The 26,451-nt window shown below is 65.3% G+C and overlaps 1 protein-coding gene across 2 annotated transcripts; it reads right to left on the bottom strand.

Annotated features, from left to right (window-relative positions):
• Positions 1–12,692: 12,692 nt before the first annotated feature.
• On the bottom strand, positions 12,693–25,898 carry BGN (biglycan). 2 transcript variants are annotated; one of them, XM_047764090.1, is made up of 8 exons: positions 25,748–25,898; positions 16,836–17,087; positions 16,553–16,665; positions 15,862–16,075; positions 15,393–15,503; positions 15,055–15,148; positions 14,798–14,936; positions 12,693–13,737 (listed from the first exon to the last, which is right to left on the bottom strand). In XM_047764090.1, exons 2-8 carry the CDS (start codon positions 17,074–17,076, stop codon positions 13,540–13,542), a joined length of 1,110 nt encoding a protein of 369 aa, XP_047620046.1. In that variant the 5' UTR covers positions 17,077–17,087; positions 25,748–25,898; the 3' UTR covers positions 12,693–13,539. The 2 variants fall into 2 exon arrangements, with proteins under 2 accessions (XP_047620046.1, XP_047620047.1); XM_047764091.1 differs by lacking the exon at positions 25,748–25,898 and adding an exon at positions 18,979–19,120.
• Positions 25,899–26,451: the final 553 nt, after the last annotated feature.

Below are 26,451 nucleotides of genomic sequence, written 5' to 3'. Positions count from 1 at the left end.
TTGCTTTAAGATTACCGACGTGTGCCCTGCGGGTCAGGTACCAAAAGAGGTGGGGTGTGAGGTTACCAGCCTGGGTGTCCACGGAATGGGAGAGACAGCCCAGAAACAGGCCCCAGCACACATCAGCCGGGGAGAAATGATTTAACAAAAGAAACAGGGACGGCGGGTGACCACGGCTGGGGAACCTCCCCTCAAATGATTTCCCAAGATAAATTTCCTTTGGATGAAACAAGGTTTGGCAAATTCCGGCCTCAGGGCCAGATCTGGCCGCCAAGTGTTTCTGTGAATAAAGTTTTATTGGTACGTGGCCACACCCCTTCCTTTCTGTCGCCTGCCTGCCTTTTGCAACCAGACGGAGTTGAGCAGTCAGGACAGAGGAGCTCGTGGCTTTTGGCAAAGTGGAAAATCTTTCCTGTCTGCCTCTTTGCAGAAAAAGTTTGCCCGCCCCTGCGTTAAACCGGGAAGCTTCTTAAAAATGCAACCATACGCTCACACACACACGGTGACCCAGAGATGGACAGAAATCGCACCACAAGTTGTGAGAGACAAAGGGTTTACGTTTTGCCTGAAGAAAGGAAAGGGCAACGAGCAGAGAGGATTGAAAATGATGTGCGACACGCAGGCTGAACTGTCACCTTCCCTCACGTTCCAAGTTTATTCAGCCCGCAAGAGAGACACTCGGCTCTCAATAAATACAGCTGAGGAACAGACAAATCGCTTCCCCCAAAGAGCAACAATTAATGAACATGTGGAAAAACGCTCACCCTCGGGAACAATTCAAAAAATAGAAACCAAAGTAGATATTTTGGACCTAGCTATTTATGCCAGGTCGTTTGATTATAATACCTAACGCTGGCAAGGCTGCAGCGAGCCAGCTCTTCAGACGCCCAGAAAAGCCCTTTGGAGCAGAATTTGGCAGAATGAGCTTGTGTCTCTCCTCGGGACTCAACCAGCGTCACCTGCCGAAATGCCCAGCTGAGCCCCGCGGAGGAGAGCGAAGCAAATCCCACTGCCTGGATCTCCGCAAATAGCCGAATAATTAAGCCAATTACGATCTCTTGAGAGAATATTATTCAGCCATTAAAAATTGTAATTACAGCCCTGAGGACCGCCCTGATACATCCTGGGTGCTTGAGAAATAGCTATTGAATGAGCGAGTGATCAAGTGTAGTTCCTTCGTTGCTTGGTTCAAAGTCTTTATTTATGCAATAAGCACTTACTGCTTTTCTAATCTTAAAAAAATTAAACTATATCCATTTTGAAAAACTTCATTTAGAAAGGGATTACATTAATAACGGAAATGCTTGTGTGAAGTAAAAAATAGATTACACAATTGCGCCCATGGTACAATTAGAGTAATGTGAAAATAAATATAGCCCGTGCAAAGAAAACGGAGCAGAGATGCGTCCAACGAAGTGGGAAACCGGCTGGCATGTGGGTGATAGGATTGGGGGGGGGGGGTCCTATGTCTTCTACTCATTGTTTCCTGAATTTTCGGTAAAGAGCATGCATGTTGATATTTTTATTTAATTAATTTATTTAATTCGCATTTATTTATGTACTGGGGCCACACCCACGGCATGTGGGCATCCCTGGGCCAGAGGTTGAACCTGCGCCGCAGCAGCGCCCCGAGCTACTGCAGGGACAAAGCCAGATCCTTAACCTGCTGAGCCACCAAGGGAGGCCCAAGGGCATTGTTTTTAAGTGAGAGAGATAAATGTGATTTAAGAAACAACAACAGGAGTTCCTCTGAGGCACAGTGGGTTAAGGACCCAGCATTGTCACTGCCGTGGCTCGGGTTGCTGCTGCGGCTTGGTGTGCATTCGATCCTGGGCCCCGAAACTTCCACAAGCAGAGGGTGTGGCCAAAAAGAAAAAAACCAAACAACAACCCAAGCTGCACGCCAGGGCCCTGGAATCACCGCGCCCACCTCTGTGGAGGCACCTGGGCTGGACACGCTGCCCGCAGGCGTCCACACTCGCTTGACTCGCTCTCTTGCAAGGAGCCGTGGCGGGGCAGGCATGGGGGTGACCTTGAGATCCTGGTGAGGACTTGGTCTGCGGCCTTGGCCCTAAAGTGGCGCCGGGGGACAGAAGCTTCTGGAATTGTGGAAACGTTCTCTAGGTGTTGCTACCGAGCACTTGAAATGTGGTGTGCGTCAGAGGAACGGAATTTTCAACTTTATAATTTTATTTGAATCAAATTGCCACTTGTGGCTAGTGGCTACTGCAGGACCTCCTTTCTGAAAAATTTTATTTATTTATTTATTTGTCTTTTTGCCATTTCTTCGGCCGCTCCTGTGGCATGTGGAGGGTCCCAGGCTAGGGGTCCAATCGGAGCTGTAGCCGCCGGCCTACACCAGAGCCACAGCCACGCGGGATCCGAGCCGCGTCTGTGACCTACACCACAGCCACAGCAACGCCAGATCCTTAACCCGCTGAGCGAGGCCAGGGACGGAACCCACACCCTCATGGTTCCTCGTCGGATTCGTTAACCACTGCGCCACGACGGGAACTCCCTGCAGGACCTCTTTAAGCACAGCGCTCCCCAAGGACACTGACCACAGCTTCCCCTGGGCACAATTCTGAGTTGGACCCAAGTTTCTGGAAACCTCTTGTGCTCCAACTCCCCGGCCAGTCCCCGGAGGTGGGACTCGGGAGAAACCTCCAGCCCTTGTCCCCTGTCTGGGCCTCTCCCCCTCACCCCGTGGCTCTGGTGTAGGTTCTGCCACCTGCTGGCCATATGACCTTGGCCTCGTCCCCTTCCCAACCGCGGGCAGCCTGGGACACCCAGCCCTCGCTCCTCCTCGGGAGAGCCTCTTCCCCCGGCCCTGGTGATGTGTGGGCTCAGATCCTGCTCTCCAGGCGGCTCTCCCAGGCCCACTTCCAGCACCTCCCACCCAACAGAAGGTGCGCAGGCAGGGGAGGGCTTTCCAGCCGGGCACCACTTGGCCTGGCTTCTGCCAGCTTAGCCGGGGCAGGGAAGGGAGGAACAGCAAGGAGCTGGGGCCCCGGCTAAAGCCTTCTGGGAAGACTGGGGGGGGAGGGTGCGGCGGGAAGGACATACCTGTGCACTCCGGGTGCCTGCCTGCCGTGCCCAGCAAAGTCACAGTCAGGGCCTGGCTCCCGGGCCCATCTCAGAGATGGCACTGGTGAGGCTGGACGGTTGGATTTAAGCATCTGCCGTTGGTACCACAGCCCAGCTCTCTACCTATCAGGAAGGCTTTTACCGAAGGGCAGAGAGTTCCCCACCTTGCTTCGGACTGAAATAAATCCACGGAATGTCCGTGTCTCTCAGTGGGTAGACGGGGGCACAGGTGGCTCAGCTTCTGAGCTGCAGGGTTTTCCCCGGACTGGAAGTGCCCTTGACACTCAACTCACTCAAACAACTGCCGAGCGCAGCACAGACTTCCAGAGACGGAGCCAGGGGCTCCAAGCACGAACCAGACTCAGGAACCGAATGGCCTGCCTGCCAACCCTGGTTTTATTGCCTACGGGCTGTGTGACCTTGGGCGAGTTGCTTAACCTCTCTGTGCCTCAGTTGCCCCCTGTGTAAAGTGGGGACAAGGACAGCCGTGGCTTCATTTAGCTGTTGTCTCCCTGAAGTCTGTGCAGGACTGACAACGGCGTCTGGCACAAGACGAGCGCCATTAGTATCATTGCTGTCATCACCGCCATGATTTGACGCGCTGGTCACCTCTGACAGGGACAGCAGCCATCAGTTAAATATACACATCCTCAGTTAAAGACAGAAGGCAGAGTGCAACGGGCAGAGAACCCATGTGTGCTGACACCTCGCTCTGTGAGGTGGGAGGAGCAAGCTGGGCCTGGCTTTGCTAAACTGCAAGAGCCCCAGCTGAAGCCCAGCTCTCCAAGCCCCTGGGGGCCCAGGACTCGCTCCCCTTGTCCACCAAGAAGGCCAAGGGCCCTCTCTAAGAGCCACACTGGGGGACGGGAGAGGGCTGCTGCCGACCCGGCGCCCCAGGGCTGCCTCGACCTGGTGCCCCTGGGCTGCCTCCTCAGGCTGTTCCGGAGATGCTCTGAGCCGGAGAGCGCTCGGCCTGGCCTCTCCCCGTGCTAGCAAGCAATTCAACCTCTGAAGCTCCAGCTCCGAATCCAGAAATATCAGCAGAGCAGGGACTTAGCCAAGGTCACAAAGCCCATCACGGTCGGAGCTGGCACTAAACCCAGGCGCTTCCCGGGCCCTTCTTTGCCCCTGGGGGCCTGCCGCAGCGTCGACATCCCTGCCGCCTGCCCGCAGCCCCCAGCGCGCTCCGAGCCTCCGGGGCTCACTTCCCCGAAGGACTGGCTTTCCTTCTGGCTCTGCGCAAAGCCCCCTCCCACGCCGCCCCACTGCCATCTGCCTGCGTTATCCCCCTTCTGTGCCAGAGCCGCCTGCCCCTTCGGTCAAACCACCTGGCAGTGCTGGGCAGGAACCAGGTTGGTCTGCTGGAGACTGGCTGTGTCCTTGGCCCTCCCTGTCCTCGAGGCCAGCAGCAGGGACAGCCAATGCCCTCAGACCACAACTGCCCAGCCCCTTCCAAAAGGCTCACTCTCTGGGGGCTGGCTCCACCCTTGGACCCTCTGCCAAGCCCCAGCTGAGGCCCTCAGGGGCCTGGGCAGCGGGCCCCCCTCGGCCCTCCCCTCTGCGGGCCCCAGCAGGCAAGGGCTGCCCACTTCCCACGTGGCCTTGGTGTCCTGAGCTGTGACAGGGGGCAACGAACACAGTGGCGCAGAACCGTGCCGGGACCTGTGCGAGGTGCTTCCCCCACCGGGCCCATGACGGTGTCCCCAGCCATCGCCCAGCCAGTGAACGCAGTTGACAAAGGGCCACGTGCCTTCCCCTCTTGGGGCCTCAGTGATCCCATCTGAAAAATGGGGACAAAAATCCAAGCCCTGCCTCCCTCACCGAGTGATTCTGCAGATTCAGTGAGGTCAAGGTCATGTACCCCACAGAAACCTGTGCCCATGCTGAGCCAGGCCTGCGCTGGGCATCCAAGCACCCAGTGCAAACTCGTAGCCAGCCCCTGCCTTAAGATGCTCCCAGACTAGCGAGGGAGGGGTGACTGCGGTGGGTAGGGAGGGCACAGAGCCAGTGGGAGAATGAGGGGCTGCCTGCTGGCCTAGCGCCCAAGTCCTTGCAGGGAGCCAAGGGACACTGGGATGGTTCAGGCCAGGCTACACTTGACCCTGTGGCTGGCAGAGACCCACTGTAGGTCAGCGGCCCGGTGGCCTCACATTTCGAATACGGACTGGCCCCCCTCCCCTGCCCCCAGCCCGGGAATGTCAAGGGCCCAGCTGAGGGATGCTGGCCCTGCCCCACCCCTGCAGGGAGGTCTCCACACCCTCTCCCGAGCCCCCAGCAGCCCCTCAGCCGGGGCTCTCCAAGGCTCCCTCCACTCCAGCCCTGCCCCGGGCCGTGCCCCCCTCCCCATCTGGCCAGGCCACTAAGCCCTGAAGGGACAAGAAGGAGACCGGGTCCTAGAGACAGAATCGGACTGTCATCCAAGGGGGAGACCCAGAGCTCCCTCCTCTGGGCGATGCCACAGCAGCGCGCCACATTCCAGAATCCTGAACCCGTGAGAAAACTGAGGAGCCGGTCTGAGAAGCCATCTGGCCAAGGTCACACAGGTGAGGAAGGGGAGGACAGCTGTGCCCAGAGGGATGGAGGAGGAGTTACCCAAGTGTGGCCGGGGCTGCTTGCCGCTGGCCCTGCTGATGGCCGGCCGCGGGGTCCGTGGGGCGGCTGTGTGGGCGTGCGGGGGACAGTGTGGGAACGTGTGAGGGTTCCTCGGACTGTGTGTCCGAGAAGGATGACACAGTGCGAGGGCGAGGGGAGCGGGGGAGGGGGTGCCAAGAGGCTCCGAGAAGAAGGTGCGTGCGCGCGCACAGCCGTCCCCAGCCCAGGCCCAGCGCCCCGGACTATGCCCGCCCGGGACCCCGCCCGCAGCCCCCGGCGGCCTTCTTCCCCAGACGCAGATGCGCGTGCGCGCAGGATGCGGGGCGCGGGGCGCAGGGTGCAGGGTGCGGGGCGCTGCCCGCCCGCCCGGGGCCCCGGGGGTGACGCGCGGCCGCGGCGCCGCAAGGACACGCAGGCCAGACGCGGGGCGCAGGTGCCACGGGCGGGGACCCGTGTCCCCCCACCTGCCGGCCGCGCCACCTGCCGGGCCGCCCGCCCCGCCCGCGCCCACCCTGGCAGCGCCCGCGCGCCCAGGGCACCACTTACCCGGTCATGGGCACGGCCGCCGGCGCGGCCTCGGTTCCGGCGGGTGCTATCGCTGCTCGCTGCGGGGCGGGCGCCCGGCGGGCAACGATCCGCTCCAAGGACGGAAAGGCCCCGGCACAGGACGGCCAGGCCGGCGGCGCGGGCGCGACCCTCCGCGGCAGGCGAGGGCTGCGGCCGGGTGCTCCCCACGCTCCGCACCGGCGGCGGGCGACGCGGCGCGCTCGGCTCCAGCCGCAGCTCTGAGCGCGGAGGGAGGGAGGGAGGAAGGGAGGGAGGGAGGGAGGGAGGGAGGAGGGAGGGAGCGGGAGGGGGGGAGGAGAAGGGCGGGAGGAGGGAGCGGGCGCGGGGGGCGGCGCGGCGCGGGGGCCGCGGGGCTCCCGAGGCACTGGGCTCCCGAGCTATGCGCCCGGTGCGCGCCCTTCTGTGCCCCGGGACGCGAGGGGGTGCCCGCCCTTCTTGGCCTGACGGTGCCCCCGGAGGGCGCTGGCCGAGGGGGTGTGGGCGCGGCTGGAAACTGGGGGGCCCTGGCACAGGGGAGCTCAGGAAAGGACACCGAGCAGGTGGGCTGCCGCCCCCTCTCCAGCCCACGGCTCCCTGGGTCGGGCTCCCTGACAGTCAGGTGGGGCCCGGAGCTGGGCTGCTGATCTGTAGGTGGGGTCCATGCCCCCTCTGCCCCCCACCCCCACCCTGCGGCCTCCCGAGTGGGGCTGAGCGCCAGGAAACTGCCTGTGAACTGTATCTGAACACTTGGTCGGGAGGGTGGCTGGAGCTTGGGATAGATTCTCAAAGTCAATGACCCCAAAGGTTATCAAACAAACACCCTTACGCAGGACACAGTGCAGAGAAGACACCCGGAAGCACCGTGGCCTGTAGGCGCCTCCAGGGACAGAGGCCCCTGTGTGTGCCCATGGACGCCCAGTGGCCAGGCGGGAGCGGGCTGGCCAGGACCCCGGTCTTAGAGCCCCAAGCCTCCTGGCTCCAGGGACAGACGGAATATGCTTCCCAACCCAGATCAGGCCCTCGCCAGCATCCGTGAGCAGCAAGGAGGAGTGCGAGGGGGTGGGGGCGGCACAGGGAGGGGGTGAGCGTGGAGGAGGGAAGTGACAGGCCTGTGGTGAGCGTCACCACCCCAGGCAGGCAGGTAGAAGAGGCCTGGGTACAGCCACATGTTCTTTCTCGCCTGGGACAACAGGGCGCCGGGGTGGGCGTCCTGTGTGCCCAGCCTGGGCTGGGTGCTGCGGACCCAGCGGGGTCCCCAAAACGGAGCTGGGGGGCAGAGTGTGAAGTCCAGGTGTCACCGTTGAGGTAGAGGCCCTTGGAGATCGCCGTGGGGGGAGGGCGACAAAAACTGGAGCTGGGAGCTCAGGGCGGGCACTGCAGGGGGGCTCACCGGGTGGGCGACTGTCACACCTCCCCACCGTCGGTCCCTCCCGTGCGAAGTAGCTGTTCCATGGACAGCCCTTGAGATCCGGCACCTCTCAGCAGGCAGAGGTCACAGCACACACACACACACACACACACACACACACACTCACTCACCCATGCTGACACACGCGCTCATGCGTGCTGACACACTCAGAACACACGTGCTTCCTCACGCACAGCTACCAGGGCTCAGGCACATGCTCACTGCCTCACACGGCTCACTCACCCACACACTCCCGTGCTGTTATTCACACATAGTCACGTACTCACACACTTGCACACATGCAGTTATTCACACACAATCACACCTCTTCACACAGTGATCCACGTGTGTTCACACTCACACCCTCACTCATACCTCTCTCAAGGCTCACACAGTTGTTCGCACGCTCTCATACAGGTGCGCTCGCAAGCATCCCCCCCCCCCCCGCCGGCCCTCCAACCCCAGCTGCTTTTCCTGGGTTTTGCTCTTTGAGAGCGAGCTGGCTGTGCCGGCTGATGCCCTGGGGCCAGAATGGGGAAGCGGAAAGCCAAGCCGGCCCCCCAATTTCCCGCACACCTCCACCCAAGCTCTGTGCTGCCCGGCAGCCCCGCCTCACTGCACTGTTCTCGCCACCCCACCCTCGGAGTGGGCTGGGTGACACGGTGCCAGCCTGCCCCTGGGCACCCACATCAGAGAAGAGGAGCCCCTCCAGAGGCTGCCAGCCTGCCCCACGCCCAGGCCCGCCCCCTCCCCGCCTCCCGCATTGGTACCTGCTCCCAGCGTTCAGAGGTGGCTGCCTAGGTTCGGCTATTACATCGCAGGTGCCCTCTCGCTGGGGGGGGGGGGGGCGGTAGGTGGGATGCCCCCAAACCCCCGGGGGGAAGAAGCTAGTTGGGGGGAGAAAATTGGAGGAGGAGAACACCTACTGCCACCCCTCGCCTCCTCCCCTTGCCAGGGGCGCTGCTCCTGCAAGAGGCGGCTCTGCCACGCGCCTTCGTGACGAGGCCCACCAAGGCCAAGGTCATGCGGCCTTCAGGAGGGCTGAAGAGACAGAGCCACAGGTGTCCTGAAAGCCCCCCAGTTTCTAGCAAATGGGTATCCAAGCCGTGAATGGGCCAGGAGAGGGGATGGCCCCCTTTGTGTGGTCGGAGTCAGCTGGTCCCTGGCCCTGAGGCTGAGAGGGAGGGCCCAGCCCTGGGAGTGAGGGAGCCTGGGCACCAGGCAAACCCTGCCAGCGTCACCGGGGGCCCTGTGCTCATTGGCCAGCCCTCTTGGCTTCTCCGAATGTACAGGGGTGGGTGGGGAGAGCTTCTCTAGAGAGTTCTTCCGTGTGGAAATGCTTCGGGAGCAGCTCGGGGAGGCCCAGGGCCGGGGGTGTGGAAGGGGAAGGGCCTGATCTGGTCTGGGCCTCCCTGCTGCCCTGCACCCTCCCCCGTTCCTCCCCTGTTACCCTGCCCGGCCCCCACTGCGTCCTTGCCCTCTCCTGCCTCCTCGGGGCCTCGGGTCTTGGCCACTGTCCTTCACTCGCACACTGTCACTGGCTCCCTGTCAGCTCTGTCCTCTCGGGACCACCTCAAAGACATCCTGGGCCTGCGGAACAAAGCCAAGAACAAACAGTCTGCCCCCAGCCCCCGCCCCGGACTCCGGTTCTCCCGCCTTCTCTCACCACCTGCCTCTGGCCCTCTTCAGCCCTCATTCTAAAAACAAAGTCCTCGGCCACCGCCTGTCCCCAGGCCACTCCTCTCCGTGGGTCCCCGCAGCTGTTACCCCCTCCCCTGGCCGGTTGTTGTGCTCCTGCCACTTTTGGTGTGGCTGTCACAGCCTCCTCTGGGGACAGCCATCCTCAGCTCAGCCCTGACGTGGGGGAACCTCAGGCTGGGTCCCAGGGTCCCCTCTTCGTCACACTGCCTCCCTGGCCGAGATGACAGCCACTGTCCCCTAGCTTCTGGGGTCACCAGCGGGCCTGGACCTCCCGGGGCCAGCATTCACCTGCACCCTGGAGCTGAAATGCCCCCCCCTCCCCGAGAGACATCCCAGCCCCCAGCACAGGACTGGCACTTTGTGTGGAAACAGGGACGTTGCAGGGTCCTGAGATGGCGAGATGATCCTGTATTATTCGGGGCCCCAGATATAGTGATAAGTGTCCCGATAAGAGGGAGCCGGGAGGGGGTGGAGACACAGACACAGACTGGAGGCCGTGGGAGCCCCAGGCACAGATCCGAGTGGCGCGGCCACAAGCCAAGGCGCGCGTGGAGCCACCCCTGCCTGGGAGAGGCGGGACCCTCCCCTAGAGTTTTCGGAGGGAGCATGGCCCTACGGACACGCACGTTTTGGACCTGTGGCCTCCAGGAATGTGAGAGACCCAATCTCTGCTTGAAGCCGCCTGCTCGTGGCCCCAGAGAAGGGGGCCCAGGCTCCATAGCGCCCTGCCCGCCGCACACCTCCCCTCTGGCCTCCCGGGTGCTCAGCCTCAGTGGACTCCACCCCCAGGCTTTGGAAACCAGGGTTGCCTCTCGCGTGCTCAGGAACAGCGGGTTCAGCCCAAGCATTCCGTCTCCCGCCCTGGCGGCCCCTTGGCCCCAGGCGCTGCAGCCCTTCAGCTCCGGGGCTGCATCGGCTGTCTGGGGCCACAGTGTCTCTGTGCCACCCCTAGCGATGGTGCCCTGCCCCGCGTGTCCAGAGCGGGGCCGTCTTTGCCTCTTCCTGCACGCCCTGCCCTCCCCAGCCTGGAGCCCGGAGCCCACGGGAGCAGGGCCAGCGATGGCTGAACACTGCCCCCCCCACCCCAGTTCTCAGAGCAGCCCCTTCAAGGAGGTGTCGTCCCTCTAGGTGACCTGCCCTCGTCCCCAGCCGGGGCCTGTGGACACCTGGCTGGCTGCCCCCTCTGACAAGCCCTGACTCGTTTAAACCTAAGCAGTGGATTCAGCTTAGGCTCCAGCTGGGCCCTGCCACGTCCAGAGGCACCTGACCTGCAGTAAGTCCTCAGAAATGTCCCCCACCCCAGCCCCGCGTCACTCAGAGTCAGCTCCTGGGTGGCCTCTCCTTTCCCGGAACAGCCCTCCCCTCCCGGAGCCGCTGCCCTGACTTTCATTGCCCTGTGTGTGCGAGTGCGAGGGTGTGTGTGTGTGTGCACGCGCACGTGTGACTGCCCCAGCCGGCCCTCTGCCTCTGAGCCGCCCCCCCACGCCTACTTCAGGCCACCCCCCTCCCCTGCCTCTCTCTCCCCTCCGTTCCCCCAGAGTACAGTCGGCACCCAAGCGCCTGCTCCTATGCAAGTCAAGATCAGCCCCTCCTGCTGCCACCTTTCCTGCCGCCTTCCCGGGGTGGCAGAGGCTTCTTTCTAACTGCGCCCCTTGCGCTGCTCCGACGGCCACGGCTCACGGTGGAGCCTCCCAGCCCTCTGCAGCTTCGCCCCCTGGGGCTTGCCGGGCCGCAGCTCTCTCCCCTGAGCTCCACGTGGGCCTCGTGCAAATGTAGGAGGGCTGCTCGCCTGTCGGGATGTTGCTACAGGCCGTTTGCTTTTGCCCGACAGCTCTGGGTCCTGAGACCTCCCTTCCAACCTTGACCCACGAGCCCTCGCAGGGTGTGGCCCCGTTCACCTCCCTGGTGCCAGCAGGGGGCCCCTGGGTGCCTCACAGCCACACTCCAGTCTGGAGAGAGGGTGGGTCCTGCCTGCAGGGCGCTGTCCCCTCTTGTGTGGGGTGACCCACGGGGCTCCTGGGCTGCCTTCCCTGGAGCCTAGCCTCAGGGGGTCTCCTCTGTACCACCGGCATTATTACACCGGTCCTACCCGCTTGTCATGGCACCAGGGGCCCCGACTGAGCTGGACCTGCCCACCAGGAAACAGCCTGAGGGCGCCGCGTTTCTGTCTCGCCAGGCCCTTGTGCCGGCCGCCCCTCCTCCCGCCGGCGAGGGGACTTGACCGAGGCCATGACTCCTGGCTCCCCGCCAGTGCCCTTGCCCTGAGCCTGCCCAGCTCAGCAGAGATTGCCGGGCCGTGGAACACATGGCCCAGAATAGTGCTATGATGCCGATGGGTGACATTCTATCGCTGGGCCACCACGCCGAGTGGCGCCTCCCATCCCCAAAAGGAGAAACCCGGGGACGCCGGATGCGCCGGGGCCAGGCCAGGCAGAAGGGCGCGGTGCTCTGTGCGTGGAGCCAGCACGGCGCCTCTGGCTCCTTCTCTCCTGGGCTGGCACTCCCACAGCCTCGTCTGCTCCATTTTCATTGGTGACCCACGGCTACCCAGGGAAGGCCTGGCTCCCGCCACCCGAGCAGAGGCCCCTCGTGTGGGACGGGGGGAGAGCAGCCAGGATGTAGCCTGCCGCCTGCACAGCCCGCCGGGCTCGCCATCGGAGGGGCATTGCTCTGGGGACTGTCCCCCGCCATGCTGCCCTTTATGGGACAGACCTGGGTCGCCAGTGCGCAGGCTTCATGGGCTGTGCCCTGGATCCCGTCTTGGGAGCCAGCGCCCACACGCTGCTCCCGGGGCTTGGCTCTGCTGGCTCACAGGGTGACCTCTTGGGTGGACGCTGAGCTGGGAGCCAGGCCGAGCCAGCACAGGTGGGCACACACAGCACTCGGCCTGTGCCCGTGAGGCCTGGCCAGCCTGAGAGTGCGCCCCCTGGTGCCGACGTGGGGGTGGCACAGAGCTCTGCCCACAGCCCAAATCCCACCGAGTTCTGAACCCCCAAGCCCGGTCCAGACAGCCAAGCAGGGCCTCCCAGGACGCCCCTGCTCCCCTCTCAGTGGAAGGGGTCTAGCCTGGCGCTCTGCCGCTGGCGGGTGCTCGGCAAATGCTCTGCTCTGAGTATAGCCTGGGCCCTAGAAGTGCCTAGAAGGGAGGAGAAGGGGTCCCCCTGGGACCTTCTGCTGGCCGCCTAGAAGGGAGGAGAAGGGGTCCCCCTGGGACCTTCTTGTCCAGCCCCGAGCCTGGAAGGCAGGGGGAAGCAGCCAACAGGCAGCCCGAGGCTGGGCCTGGGCACGGAGAGGCGGCCCCTCGTGGCTCCCTCTTCTTCTGGGTCCCCAGGCCACGCCAAGAGGTGGCACACAGGCGTATTGCACAGTGTTTCTTTAATTGAAAGACAACGATCGGCCTCAGAAGCAGCCCCTCCTCAAGCTGGGCGCGATCGCTGGAAACCCCCACCACACCAAGGACTGGAAGGCAAGGGGACGGGAGTCCTAGCCATCGTGGGGCAAGGGGGGCATGACAAGTGGGCTGGGGACTCCAGTGGCATGCTGGTCCCTCCCAGGAGACAGGCTCTCAGGGTCTGGCTGAGTCCAGGGCTCCCCTCTTGAAGGTGGAGCTTGCAGGGGGCGCATTACCTCCACCTACCGGCCTCTTCGAGCATCTTCCAGGCCTGGGTGGGGCCGGCTGGGAGGGGGGCCGTGGTCCCCACGGCCCAGCCCACCCAGCGAGACAAGGACCAGACCCAGCCCGAGGATGTGAAAGACGAGAAGGAGACAGGGAGACAGAGACAGAGGGAGAGGACTGGGCCAGGGGCCTGTAGAGCAGGGAGGCTCAGGTGGATGGGCCATGAACTGGCTGCAGGCTGGCGGGGGACACAGGAGGACAGGGTAGCAGGAGGGTTGGACGCTGGAAGGGGCACGAGGAGGGAGGTGTGGCAGGCAGGCGGGGTGCGTTCAGCGGGACAATGTTCCTTGGACTGGAGCCTCAGACAATTTGGCTTTGGGGTGAATGGGAAGAAAGCTTGGTGGGGGTGCCTCTGCATGGCTATGATGGGGGACAGGGGGCATGTGATGGGGGCCGGGGACCAAGGGTGGGGCTTGGTGGGCTGCGGCTGGGCACCCGGCGCTCCCCTGCTCTCCCCCCACCCCCATTAGGACATCCGCTGTGCTCCCCAGAGACCCGGCCCAGGCCACCTCGGTGGCGGCAGCTGCCTCTACTTTTTGTAGTTGCCAAACTGGATGGCCAGGCGGTCCGTGACGCAGCGGAAGGTGGCCGGCTGCACCTCCCAGTAGGGCACGGGGTTGTTGAAGAGGCTGATGCCGTTGTAATAGGCCCGCTTGACCCCGAAGCCCACCGGGCAGAAGTCATTGACGCCCACCTTGGTGATGTTGTTGGTGTGCAGGTAGACCACCTGGGGGCAGAGGGGTGGCGCTCAGGCTCCGCCCCTCCCCCGCCCGCCCTCCCGCTGTGTCCCCACCACCAGCCCCTCCTGGGCCACGTTTCTTTGGGTTGCATCCACGCGGCCCTTTGAGGGCCTGGAGGTGATTCTCCCACGGTTTGCAAGAGCAAACCGAGGCTCGGGTATGGTTGTCGGGCGGCTCTTGGCACGGGTGGGGGACGGAGGGCTGGGATAAGGGGCTCAGGCGGGGTGGCTGTGAGGTGAGGGGTCTGTGGGGCATGGGGGGTGGGGTGGGGCTGTCCATACGGGAAAGAGGGCACCTTGGCCTCACCAGGCCTCAGTGGCATTGGCTCTCTAGCACACCCCCCCACCCGCCAAGTCCCTGAAAGCCTTCTCCATGGGAGAGGCTGGGGGACAGGAGGCCAGGGAGTAAGGACAGCAGGGCAGCGCCCCTCGGACGCGGAGCGAACACGGCCGCTAGGGGGCGCGCTCGGCCCGGCAAGGGGGCGCTGCCTTGGCAGGTGGGCTGTCCCCAGGCGGGGACCGGGAGAGGGGCGGGCCTCCTGGCACATGGGAATGGGTCTGAGGAGAAGACTGAGGCCCAGAGCAGGGCCAAGTAAGGCCAAGTTCGCCTGCGTGACTGACAGCTCGGGTAGGGGAAGGGGCCCCTGGGAGGACCCCAGGCAAGGCCCGGTACGCCCGCCTCGGCGCACCGCCTGCGCTGGACTGTCCCTGTCTGGCCACGGATCCGTGTGCCCCCTCCCCCCTTTCTCACCCAGACGGGTGGCTGACTTGCCAGTCACCCGAAAGAACCCTGTCTGCCCGCGCCCCGTCCTCCTCTTCTTCCCAGGGAGCCCCCCCTCTCCCTGTCGTCTTCCTCAGCACGGATCCTCGGCCCCAAGGAAGGGCTGTCCTGGCCTCGAGGTCCCACTGCGCTCCGCCCAGACCGGGCCTGTGCGGGGCCCCAGCAAGGAGGGGCTTGGGCTGAAGACCTGCCCTGGGGACACAGGCTCTCCCGGCCCCCAGCCTTAGAGAGCCCGGTGCCAGGGCCTGCCCACCTGGCGGCTCTCACCTGGAGGAGCTTGAGGTCGGGGAGGCCAGCAGGCACCCTGGACAGCTTGTTGTTGTCCAAGTGCAGCTCCCGCAGGGTGGGCAGAAAACTCAGGCTCCCGTTCTCGATCATGCGGATCTGGTTGTGGCCTAGGCCCAGCCTGTGAAGGGGGGGATGGGATATACTGAAAGGCCAGAGGAGAACCGGCCGGTGGGGCTGGGCCCACAGGCCGCGTGGGGCTGGGGGGGCCGTGGCACCCACTCGGGCCCCTAGCCCACCTGTACAGCTTGGAATAGCGGAGCAGATCCTCCAGCTCGATAGCCTGGATCTTGTTGTGGTCCAGATGGAGTTCGTTCAGAGTCTCGGGGAGGTCTGCCAGGAAAAGAGGATGCTCTCAGCTGAAGGCAGGAGGGGAGGCCGCGTGTGTGCGCCGGTGCTGTGTGTCTGCGTGCGTGCGCGCACGCAAGTGGGTGCGTGCACGCTCCCAAGCTTGCTGGAGCAGGGAGCCCAGCTTGGGTCCAGGTGGGGAGAGGCGCTGCCAAAGCCCGCCCCGAGTAGGCTGCAAGGCACCAGATGGCTCCAGGCCCCCCACCGCTGCCCATCTGTGCCTTCCTACCTTTGGGGATGCCGGTGAGCTTGGCCTCAGAGATGCGCAGGTAGTTGAGCTTCAGGCCATCGAAGGCTCCAGGTTCAAAGCCGCTGTTCTCCAGGGGATTCCCACCCATCTCTAGAAGAGAGGCCCCCTCAGCCCTGGAGCTCGGGCTGGGCATCCGCCCGCATGCCCCCGGGGCCGGTCATCTTCCTGGCTCGGGCTGGCCCCGCCCCGGGCTGCTCGACTGTCCTGGCCCTTTCCCTCCCCTTCTCTTGCCCCGCAGGCCCCTGGTTTCTGGTTGCCGTGCCTTGGCAGCTCTGGGGCATGCCTCTAGACGAGCCTCCAGAAGGGTCCCCGAGGCCCCCGGCTTTGCCCCTGGCTGCCCTGGACGGCCCAGACCCTGGCGGCTCCGGCTGGAGGAGCCCCGCTGCCCGGCCCGTTCCTGCCGGCCGCCGGGTCGAGGCTCGCGGCGGGCCGGGCCTCGCTCGCTCACCGATGCAGTTCATGTTGCGCAGCCCGCTGAAGACGCCCTTGGGCACCTTGCGGATGCGGTTGTCATGGATGCGGAGCTCCGCCAGGGAGCTGGGCAGGTTGGGGGGGATCTCCACCAGGTGGTTCTTGGAGATGTAGAGCTTCTGCAGCTTCCTCAGGGGGCTGAAGGCCTTCGCGTGGATCTTGGAAATCTTGTTGTTCACCAGGACGAGGGCCTGAGGCAGCGAGGGGCCGGAGTGACGGCTCCCGCGCTCCCCCCGCCCGCCCGCACCTCTCCCTCCCTCCCTCCCTCCCTCCCTCCCTCCGTGCCACCCAGCTCCATGGTGGCGCTTCACGGATGTGTGGGCCCCAGCTGGGCCTCCAGGCGATCCGGGTGTGCTCGTGGGCAGAGGGCCACGCGGGGAGCCAGCCCTCAGGCCCCGCCCCGCCCGCTCTCCCCGTTGGCGCCTTGGCTGCAATGCCCTCTTTCTTCCTGTGGTGCTGGCAGGAACCCACGAGACGAAATGTTTTGAGTCCCAGAGGGAGTGGGGCTAGGGGACCCTGTCCTCCACTTCTGGCTGCTGAAGCCCGCACGTGTGCCCCTGACCCTCCTGCACGCCCCACACATGGGTCCACACCCATGCGGACCCAGCCCCTGGCTGCGGGCCTGCCAGCTCCTCGCAGCCCCTCCGGAGGGGCCGGGATGGGCTTACGTAGAGGTGCTGGAGGCCTTTGAAGTCGTCCTTTCGGAGCTCGGAGATGTCGTTATTCTGCAGGTCCAGCAGGGTGGTGTCGGGCGAGATCTCCTTGGGCACGGCCTTCAGACCTGGGGGCCAGCACCGCCGTCACCCGCGGGAGCCGCGGCCGCGGTCACAGCGCCGGAGTGCCGCGGGGCGCGCCGGCACGGACCGCCCGGCCGCAGACAGACGGCCACCCTCCCACACTGCCATCAGGATGCCCGCCCACTCCCTTCCACGTCCGTCCCACCGGACTGACCCAGGTCAGAGCACTGGACGACCCGCAGGTGGCAGTGGCAGCCGAAAGGGCACATGGCACTGAAGGTGGGCGGGAGGGCATCCAGGTCCGGGATGCCCGAGGTCGAGTCGGCACCCGAAGCCTCCTCGTCGTTCAGCATGGGCAGCCCGTCGTCCAGGGTGAAGTCCCAGAAGGCTTTTTGCTCAAAGGGCAGGGCCTGGCTCAGGGCCAGCAGGGACGCCAGGAGCCACAGGGGCCACATGGTGGGTGTGCCTGGGAGGCGGGGCGAGGAGGGCCATCAGGAGGGCTCGGCCAGCCCCCGTGCCCGTGCTCTGGGCCTCCCCGGCGGCGCTCCCAGGCCCGGGGGCTGGGGTGCCGCATGGCTCGGCCTCGTGTCCCTCATCCCTCACCCAGGGCAGCCAGAGCCTGGGCGGGGAGGGAGGCCTGGGCCGCAGGAGACCCCGGGCGGAGGCGCCGCTGGCTTCCTTCTTCTCCTCCCCGCCTTCCCCAGGCAGGACTTGGCCTCCGTGGGCAACGCTGTGCCTACCCTGTTAGAGTCTGCACCCCTCCAACACACACACACACACACACACACACGCGCGCGCGCGCACACACACGCGCGCGCGCACACACACACACGCGCGCGCACACACACACGCGCACACACCCCTGAGTCAGCCGGCAGCCTGCCCGGGGGTCAGAGAGGCCAGCGTGGGAGGTGGAGAGGGAAAGCCAACCATTTTCCCCCCACGGGCTTTGAAGAGTTCAGAAGTAAAGATGGCGTGGTGGCCCTGGCCAGTGCCACAGCTCAGGGCAACGGGGGCCACATTCGGGAATGGGCTAGGCCACCACGAGTCGCTTCCTTTCCTGCCCGAGCCCCCTCGCAGCACACCCACGTTTTTCTAAGGAAGGCGTGAGGCCCAGGCGCCCTGCTGAGGAGAGGGGTGTGCTCCCAGGCCACGGGTGGAATGACAGGGCTGGAGGGGCGCCCCTCCCCCTGCCCCCCAGGGCCTTGGCTTCCTCCCCTGGCCCAGCCTGAAGAGCCCCGGGCTCCCGCGTCGGCTCCCGCCCTTCCTTCTGCCCATGGCTCAGCCCCCTGGAGAGGCCACCGGAGGGGAGCAGGCTGCTGCCAGGGTGGCAGGCAGGGGCAGGCTTGTCTGGAGGCCCCCCCGCCCCCGGCTGGGAAGCGGAGAGGGGGCAGTCCTGCCCGAGCCTGCCCCGGGGCTCACGTCAGCCTGCCTCCTTCCTGTTCCAGCAGAGGTCGCCCACCGTCCAGCGGCGGCTCCTCGGCCAAAAGATGCTGTCGGGAAAAGGCTGGAGCCCCGGCCTCTCCCACTGTCCCTACCTGTTCGGATCTGCCGGGAAGGCCTATGGAGGTTCCCAGGCTGGGGGTCGAATCGGAGCTGTAGCCTCGGGCCTACGCCAGAACTACAGCAACATGGGCTCCGAGCCACGTCTGTGACCTACACCGCAGCTCGCGGCGGCGTCAGATCCTTCACCCACTGAGGAAGGCCAGGGATCGAACCCACAACCTCATGGTTCCTAGTCAGATTCGTTAACCACTGAGCCACGACGGCACCTCCCCCAGCCTCACTTTTCCATGTGTTAAACAGAAATGGGTGCCTGCCGCATGGGTCTCCTAGGTGCAGGCTGTCTGGGGTTGCCCTGGGTGCAGGGCCCCGTCTTGGCCCGGGGAGGGGCGGTTTAGGGCTTCAGCGGGCCTGGCTGCAGTGCCGGAAGGAGGTCCTGGCTGGGCATGGAGGGCTCTGCACCTCGGGCTCATGCGGGTCCCCATCCTGGGGCCCCCTCTCGCCCTCCTCAGGCACCACCTACCCCCCACCCCCGCCCCGCCGCCAGCTGGTCACGTGCGAGGCTGGGGCTGGGGGCCCAGCAGCCCCCCAGTGCCCCTCGCAGGCCCGGCAGCCCTTCTGAGTGTGGAACGCACAGTGACAGGCTCAGAAAAGCTGCCTGCCTGCCCCATGTCGCACAGCAAAGTGAGGGACCCTCTCGCTGGGGCAGCACTCCGCCGCCCTGGCTCCTTCGAGTCTCAAGAGCCCATGGTCACAGTCCAGGTCCCGCCAGTGCCAGGCTGGTCCAGGAGGGCCCAGGGGAGCCCCCAGGGAGCCGTGGTGCAGAGCAGGGAGAAGGCTCCGGGCTTGCCTACCTGGCTGCAGGTCCCTCCTTCTTCCCACGAGCGTGCAAAGCCCAGGGCGCAGCCGGGGGAACCTAGGCCTCCCGGGCTCGCTGCTGCTGCCGCTGCGCAGGGCCTTGCCCAGGTGCTGCTGGACGCCCAGGGCTGGGAGGAGGAGGAGGCGCAATGGAAAGAACAGGAAGGGCAGGATGGAGGCAGGAGGCTGAGATGGAGCAGGAGAGGGAGGAGACTGCTTCCCCCTGGCCGGGCACCCCTGCCAAAGCCGCTACCTCACAGGGGATGACTCAGGCTGGAAGGCCCTGCGGGAGCCTTGGGAGGCGCTGGGATCCACTGTCCACCTGGCCAGGTGGGGGGGGGGGGAGGGGGCGCTCAGACAGGCCTCCTGCCGCCTGGTGGGACTGGCCCGGGGCTGGGGGCCTCCACGGGGGACCGCGGCCTATGTCTGGCACCTCCACCATGAGAGGCTGGACGGGCGCTGGGAAGGCCAACCAGGGCAGGACAGCCACTGGGGCCCCAAGTGGGCTCCTGGGTCCTTCCCCGAGGGGACGGGTCACCTCTGGAGGAGGAGAGCCGGCTCAAGGCTGCTGTGCCTGGTTGCCTCAGGTCGCTGTATCTGGGGCCCCACGAAGAGGCTAAGGGAGGAGCGCGGGGAAGGGGCCGGCTGAGCAAGGCTCTTTCTGATGGGGAGGGGGCTGAGGGCTTGGAGGCCCTGCACCAGGGCCCCGTGACGGAGCAGAGGACAAGGTTTGGCTGGTTCTCCCCAGCTCCTGGCTGGGCCCAGGCAGCGGGCAGGCTGGCAGGCTTTCCGGCACAGCCCGCATTTCCCTTCAGAGAACGGGCGAGAGACTCAGTGGCCAGAACTGTGCAGAGGAGAGGGGCCGGCCCGATGCCGAGTGCAAGGAGGTGAGGGTGGGGTGGGGGGGGGGGTGGCGCATCCGCGCCAAGAGTGCCTCCATTTCGCCGAAGAGAAAACCGGGTCTGGAAGGAGGAACCAACTTTCCCCAAGTCAGATGGCAGAGGGGCGACGGGGGTCTCGGGCTGGCTGCGTGTGCAGATAGCCCGGGGAGGAAGCCTACCTCGGTGGAGGCTGGGGTGGGGCTGCGGCCCCGAGACAGATGCTGTGAGGCCCCGGGCAAGCCCCCCCCCCCCGCCCCCCGCCCCCCGCCCCGGGCTTCGGTTTCCCTTCATCAGCCTTCCTGGGCGTGGCCCCAAGGACTTGAAGGAGCCTCGAGCCCCATCAAAGTGTTCCCTGAGCTCAGTGGAGCCCGCCCCTCGGAGGACAGGGAAGAAGTGATGGCTGCGCGGCCACAGGCCGGGCGCCCACAGGCGGGAGCGAGGGAAGAGGCCGGGCCGCCCGGAGCCAGTGCCGGCCGCCCAATAGGGCCCTCCTTGTCTGGCCCTCTGAAAGCCAGCGCAGTCCTCCGAGCGGGATTGCTCCAGGTCATGGCCAAACAAGACACACTGGCAGCCCCTGAGAACATGGAGGGGCTGTGCCAGGCATTCAGGGCAGGCCAAGGGCGGCGGGAGCGGGACTTGAGGTCTGGCAGGCCCCGGAGCTCATCTGCAGATGTGTGGCCCGCAGCTGCCAAGTCACAGACGCCAGAGGCTGGGCGCTGTCCTGCAGCCTCAGCCCTGGTGTCTGGCCCCACTGAGCAGCCCGACCTGAACCTGGGCCCGCGTGCCACCTTCCACCCAGCCCTGGAGGTCCCTGGGACTGCAGGGCGCCCCTGCTCCCTCCTCTCTGTCCACCAGAGGACAGGTTCTACCAGCAGCACTCAGCTGGCCCCCGGCTGCTCCCCACTGCCCTCCCAGGCCCAGCCCACCGGCCCCCCACAACTCTAGCCTGCAGTCGGTGTCAGCCAGAGAGAGGGGACGAGAGCCATCCATCCATGGGTCTCTGGAAGCTTATGTGCATGAGTGCGTGCGTGTGTGCGTGCGTGTGTGTGTGACTGTGTGAGGGGCTGATGGCTGGAGTGGGGAGAGGGTGGGCCCTGTGTCCTGCACCCACCACCCCCCGCGCCCACAGCCATCGCCTCAGCCTGCGCTCCAGCTACATGGCAGACGGCTCCTTCCTACTGGGGCCCTGGTGCTGCTTGGGTGACTGGGCAGAGCTGGGTCCTGGACGCCTCCGGGGGCAGACTCAGCCTGGCTGTGGGCATCAGAGGCTGCAGGGGGCCCGCAGGGAGCCCGCCCCTCGGTGGCTGGCCAGGCCCGGCGTCTCTCCCCACAGCATTGCGGATGGCCGTCCACCTTCGCCCACCCAGCTGGGAAACCTCTGGAAAGCAGGAGGGTCCAGCTGCCGGCCTTCTGCCACGCCAGGGGTCAGGCAGCAGATGATCAAGGTCAGCCGGGAGTCCTGGGCGTCCTGGTCCTGCGGCACCTGAGCTGTGTGCCCCCCTCCTCCTCCCACTCACTGAAGAAACACTGAGGGAGGGACTCGTCACTGCCTAACGCAGCCCCGCCCCGACAACCGGAAGGAGGGGCCATTTCTACTTGACGGATGGGAAAACCGAGGCTCAGAGGAGTCTGCGCGAAACTTGGTCAAGGATGCGCAGTGAGGGGAGTTCCCATGGTGGCTCAGCAGTAAAGAACCTGACCAGTATCCATGAGGACGCGGGTTCGATCCCTGGCCTCTCTCAGTGGGTTAAGGATCCTGCATTGCTGTGGCTGTGGAGTAGGCCGGCAGCTGCATCTCCGATTCGACTCCTGGCCTGGGAACTTGCATATGCTGCGGGAGTGGCCCTAAAAAAAGAAGGAAAAAAAAAAAAAGGCCACGCAGCGAGGGAATGGTAGGGCTGGACTCTGCACCTGCCGTGTGTTTGGCCCCGCCCTGTGCCACTGCAGACTCTGCTGCAGACCCCAAAGTCACAAGATCCCCAGCTCCCTGGGTTGCAGAGGGGGCGGGACCAGCCCCCAGGTCCCTGGAAATTCCTTGAGCGCTCCCCCCAGTGGCTGGGAGGTGACACTGGTGGAAAGAAGGGCCCTGCTCTGGGGGTCCTGCACCCCCTTGCTTGCATCATGAATCCTCCGGAAACCTGGCATCTCTCTCGCTGCCCCCATCAATAGCTCCTCTCAGCCCCCAGGGCAGGGGCCAGATGCGGCTCCTCGGCCCCAGCGCACCTATCAGCCAGCCCTGCTGCCTCCACCTCCAGCTGCAGAGAAGTGGCCTGGAAAAGCCATCATCCCAGCCTGGCCCGGGAGGCTCCCCAACATTTTAGATCCCAGCAGGCGCCAGACCCCACAGGGAGACGTTCTCAGCCTGGCTCCCAGCACCTGGGCCTTGTCTGCCTTGCTCCCTCGCTGAGCCAGGCCAAGGCAAGGGGCTTGGCCCTGCTCCCGGGGCAGGAGAGCGGCTGGGACTCGGGGAGGGGGGCCCTGGAGCCCCTGACCCTCCTGGGCCCCAGGTTTCTTTCCTGCAGCCCCTTCCAGGTACCTGGCCCCTCTCTCAATGCCCTTTGCCTTTCTCCCTCAAGTCCTACTTCTGGTCCCCAAACCCCTAATCCCACGACCACTCAGGCCTCTCACTGCCATGTCCCACTTGGCCATCTGACTCCCCCAGAGGCAGCTGTGTGGGAGACGCAGGGGTGGCTTCTGAGTTAGAGTCTGAGCCACTCCCAGCCGCGACTGCCCCTTGTCCTGCTTCGGATCGTGGGCCGGGAGAGCTGGGTGCGTGGAGGCAGGATAGAGCCCCGGGTCCCCTAAACCTGAGAGATGTGTCACTATAGACAGGGGGCAGGCACGAGTCATCTGAGTCCCTGGCACCTTCCCTAGGCTTGGGAATGTCAGTGATGCTGGGCTGCCAAGGGGCACGAGCTGGCACTGCTCTGCAGGCCGCAGTGGGGGTCGGGCAGCATGCGGAAGAGCTGAGGCTGGTGGGCTCTGGGCAAGAAGGCAGCTGCCACAGCCCCCGCGGGAAGGGCCCACCCCCCAGCAGACAGGGCGGGGCTTCAGGGCTCCCAGGAGCCCGGAGTCACAGATGGGAGGTGGGCCTTCACCGCGGGACCTCCCGTCTGGAAGGTGGGGAGATGACTACAGCCCAAGGGAGCACTGGGCAGCTGGTTCTGGAAGGCTGGAGAAAGGTCTGGCTATGGGCTACCAGTTAGCCTCAGTGGGCCTGCAGCCTGGGGCCAGGGTGGCCTCTTCCCACGCCCCCCAGGTGGTCCCCCCCGCCCGTCCCCCACTGGTTTCCTCAAAAATGGGATTCACAGAAAAGGGTTTGTGGGTGATCAGGGTGTGGGCCCCAGTATCCAAGCCGAGAGGCCAGAAGGGACGGAAAGGGCGCTGACTGCCCCGGGCACCAGCTGCCGGGAGGGGGCAGAGCCAGCAGAGCGAAGCCCTGGGGCGGGAGTGTCCCCTCTCACCAGCAGACCCAACAGGCGTGGGGAGGGGGCCAGCTCAGGGCAGGGACCAAGCTGTCCCACCCTGGGCACCCTGATGAGGAGGTGCGTGTGGGAAGATCTTTCTAACAATCCAGGGTGTTGGCAGATGAGCAAGGAAGGGGAGGGCCCCAGACATGCCACCAAGTGGACAAACGGCCCAGTGGCCTAGCAGATGGGGCTGCGGAGGCCCTGGAGCTGGGGCTGGGGCCCTGCCTGGGGGCGGGCCAGACAGCGCTGGGCCCTGCTGGGAGTCTGGGCTCGGGGCTGCTGCCGTGGGCGGCTCACATGCTCTGATGACGGCCCTGGGGACTGGCCACTCTCTCAGGCTGCAGGGCTGTGCTGCAGGGGGTGGAGGAGGGCCGGCGGTGGGCGGGCCTGGGAAACAAGCTCATTACATATCCTCTGGGACTTGATGCCGGGTTGGAAGGGACACTTTGTGGTCTTGAGTGACTCCGGATTATTGCCAAAGAAAGGACATCCCCTCTCCTCCTGGCCTTCCCCATTCACGCTCTGCTGAGGTGCCAGGGCCACTGGTGGGATTGGGTAGGAATTCGGGCCAAAGCTCGTATGTCGCAAGACGGTTAGAGGCCCAGCACCCCACCTTTCTGAGCCCCTAAAATAGGCCAGCATAAAACTGCCACCAGACCCATCGGCCAAGGGGCCGGGCCTTGGACCCCCCATCTACGCAGGCGTCTCTGCTCCAGGGCAGGGCACGAAAGCCGTGGGATGGTTAATGCCCCTGTGACCTGGGTCCTTGGGTTTAGAAGGTGGGCCAGCCAGGGTGGCAGGGCAGCCACTCAGCTGCTGGCTGGCTTTCTACCAGAGCCCTGTGCTCAAAGGCTCACCCATGTTGGGCCACGACAGCCGGACATGGGCAAGTTCCGTATGAAGGTGCCTTTGCCCAACCACCGGCCCTCCCCGCGTGCGGAGGGCACAGGCGGCTGCGTGTCGCCAGGAGGCGCTCACGTGCGTCCATGCGATGCGCACGCCTCCTCCACCTCGTGAGCCCCCACCCCTGGCTGCGGATCCCTGGGAACCTTCCTTCCTGAGCGCCTCCAGTTTGTCGCGATCGATCCCGATGGGTGGCCGGCCAGGGCCAGGTGAGGGCACACAGTTGGAGTCCCCGAGGATGGGACTGGCCACCACATCAGCGACCTGAGCATCCCTGACAAAGATTGTTCAACTGCCCGCTGCCCCCACCCATTGCCGTGCCCCAGAGCAGCCTGGGCCTTCTGCTCCACTCAGCGGGACCAGCTCAGAAAGCTCTCACCGCCCAGTGCCCAGGCCGAAGCCCCGCCCATGGGGCAGCAGCGAGGGTGGTGCCCCATCTCCCAGCCTGCCAGGGCCCTGGGTGGCACACCCAGGGAGCTGCATTCTCCCTTGCTTCTCTCCTGGGTCCCTTGCAGGTCCCATGGCACGTGGCTTTCCTCGTCAACACCCGTTTTGCCCTGACTGCCTGTGCGACTGTGGGCTGTTCCCCGCCCCTGTCTGGGCCTCAGTTGCCCCCTCTGTACAATGGACGGGGTGGGACCAGCAGGGCCACGCCTCCCCTCCCAAAGGGCTCTGGGGGAGAACCTTGCTGCTGGGAGTCTCGAACCTCACCCCTCCCCGAAGGTGCCCATCTTGGGAGGATGGTGTCCTCTCGTTTACCCCTGGGGCCCCTGGAGTTTCCTTCGGCACCCTGTTCCTTTGGAGCCCCGATGCAAGGGCATTCCGGGGACAGAGGGAACTGAGCCACCCAGAGCCCCCACACCCTGAGGAGGTGGAGGCAGGGTGCCTGGGAGCCCCGTCTGAGCCCATGCCGCGGGCTATGGGACTGCTCCCCAGCGGAGCTTGGGCGAGTGCCCGGGGTCCTCCTAACTAGGGCCAGGTGCGAAGCGCAGAGCGAGGCCAGCGGGACTGGCAGTCAAGGAGGAGGGCCATGGGCAGAGCCAGGGTGCCAGCCACCCAGCCTGGGCGGCGGCGGGGATGGGGGTGGTCAGCCAGGAGAAGAGCGCTGGGGGGGAGACGGGGAGGGCGGACGACACGCAGCCGAGCTGAGCTGGGTCGGGGGAGAGGGAGGGGTGGAGAAAGTTCCCGGAGGAGGGAAGGGAGAAGAGGCAGAAATGGGACAAGGACCAAGGGGGCCGCAGGGTGGCGATGAAGGGGCGCGGACCGGGAGCCTGCAGAGTGCGTGGGAATCGGCCAGCAGCTAGGGGCGGAGAGGGTGGGAAGGGGGCAGCGGGAACGGGGGCAGTGGGGCACGGGGTAGGGACGAGGAGGGAGAGCGTGGGGGGAGCGGGGTCGAGGCCATCTCGAGGACAGTGAGGGGCAGCAGATCCAGGGATGAGACCGCGAGGACTGCAGCTCAGGGCCGGGGCAGGAGCAGCGGGGCCAGTGCGGGGCTTGCGCGGGGGCCCTACCTGGGGAGGGGAAGCGGCCGGGCGCAGGCTGGCTGGTTGGCAGGCTCGGGGATCAGGCAGTCCGGGTGTCCGTCGTCCGTCGGGCCGTCGGAGAGCAGCTGCTCACTCCCGGGCAGTTCGTGGAGAGAGGGAGACAGAGGCGGCGGGAGGGAGGCTAAAGGCTGGGCGGGCGGGCCGACTGGGAGGGGACGGCGGGGAGGGGGCGGAGAGGGAGGAAAGGAGGGAGGGGGCTGGTCGGGTGGAGAGGGAGGGAGGGAGGGAGGGGGCAGGCTTCCCGGCCCCCCTGGCAGCTTCAAAGGGAGCAATTTTCCTGTAGACGGCGGCGGTGGCGGGTTAGCGACTCCCCTTCCCCGTGCGCCCCCCAGGACCCTCCCCCCCTCCCCGCCCTGGGGCGTCTAGAGGAAGGACACACACTGTAACTAACACGAGGACCCTTGAGGACCCTTAGCGTTTCTGGGCCAGCTCGGCCTCAGAGATTCAAAGTTTCCATTGTCCGGATGGGGACACTGAGGCCCAGAGAGGGGCGGGAGCTGGCTCGCTGGCGCTTGGCGGGCAGAGGGGGAGGTGGCCTCTGACTGCTAGTCCCGTGAGTGGCCCCCGGAATTCTATCCTGAGCCTTCCCGGAGTTCCGAGCCTGAAAAGGAGGTGGTTCTTTGGAACTGGGGAGGCAGCTGTTGCGGATTTCTGGAAGGGCTTGATCTAGG

Source organism: Phacochoerus africanus, chromosome X (assembly GCF_016906955.1).
Source record: "Phacochoerus africanus isolate WHEZ1 chromosome X, ROS_Pafr_v1, whole genome shotgun sequence".
In the NCBI taxonomy this organism is placed as follows: domain Eukaryota; kingdom Metazoa; phylum Chordata; class Mammalia; order Artiodactyla; family Suidae; genus Phacochoerus; species Phacochoerus africanus.
The sequence above is the reverse complement of the archived record's forward strand: the minus strand, read 5'-3'. Positions and strand labels throughout refer to the sequence as shown.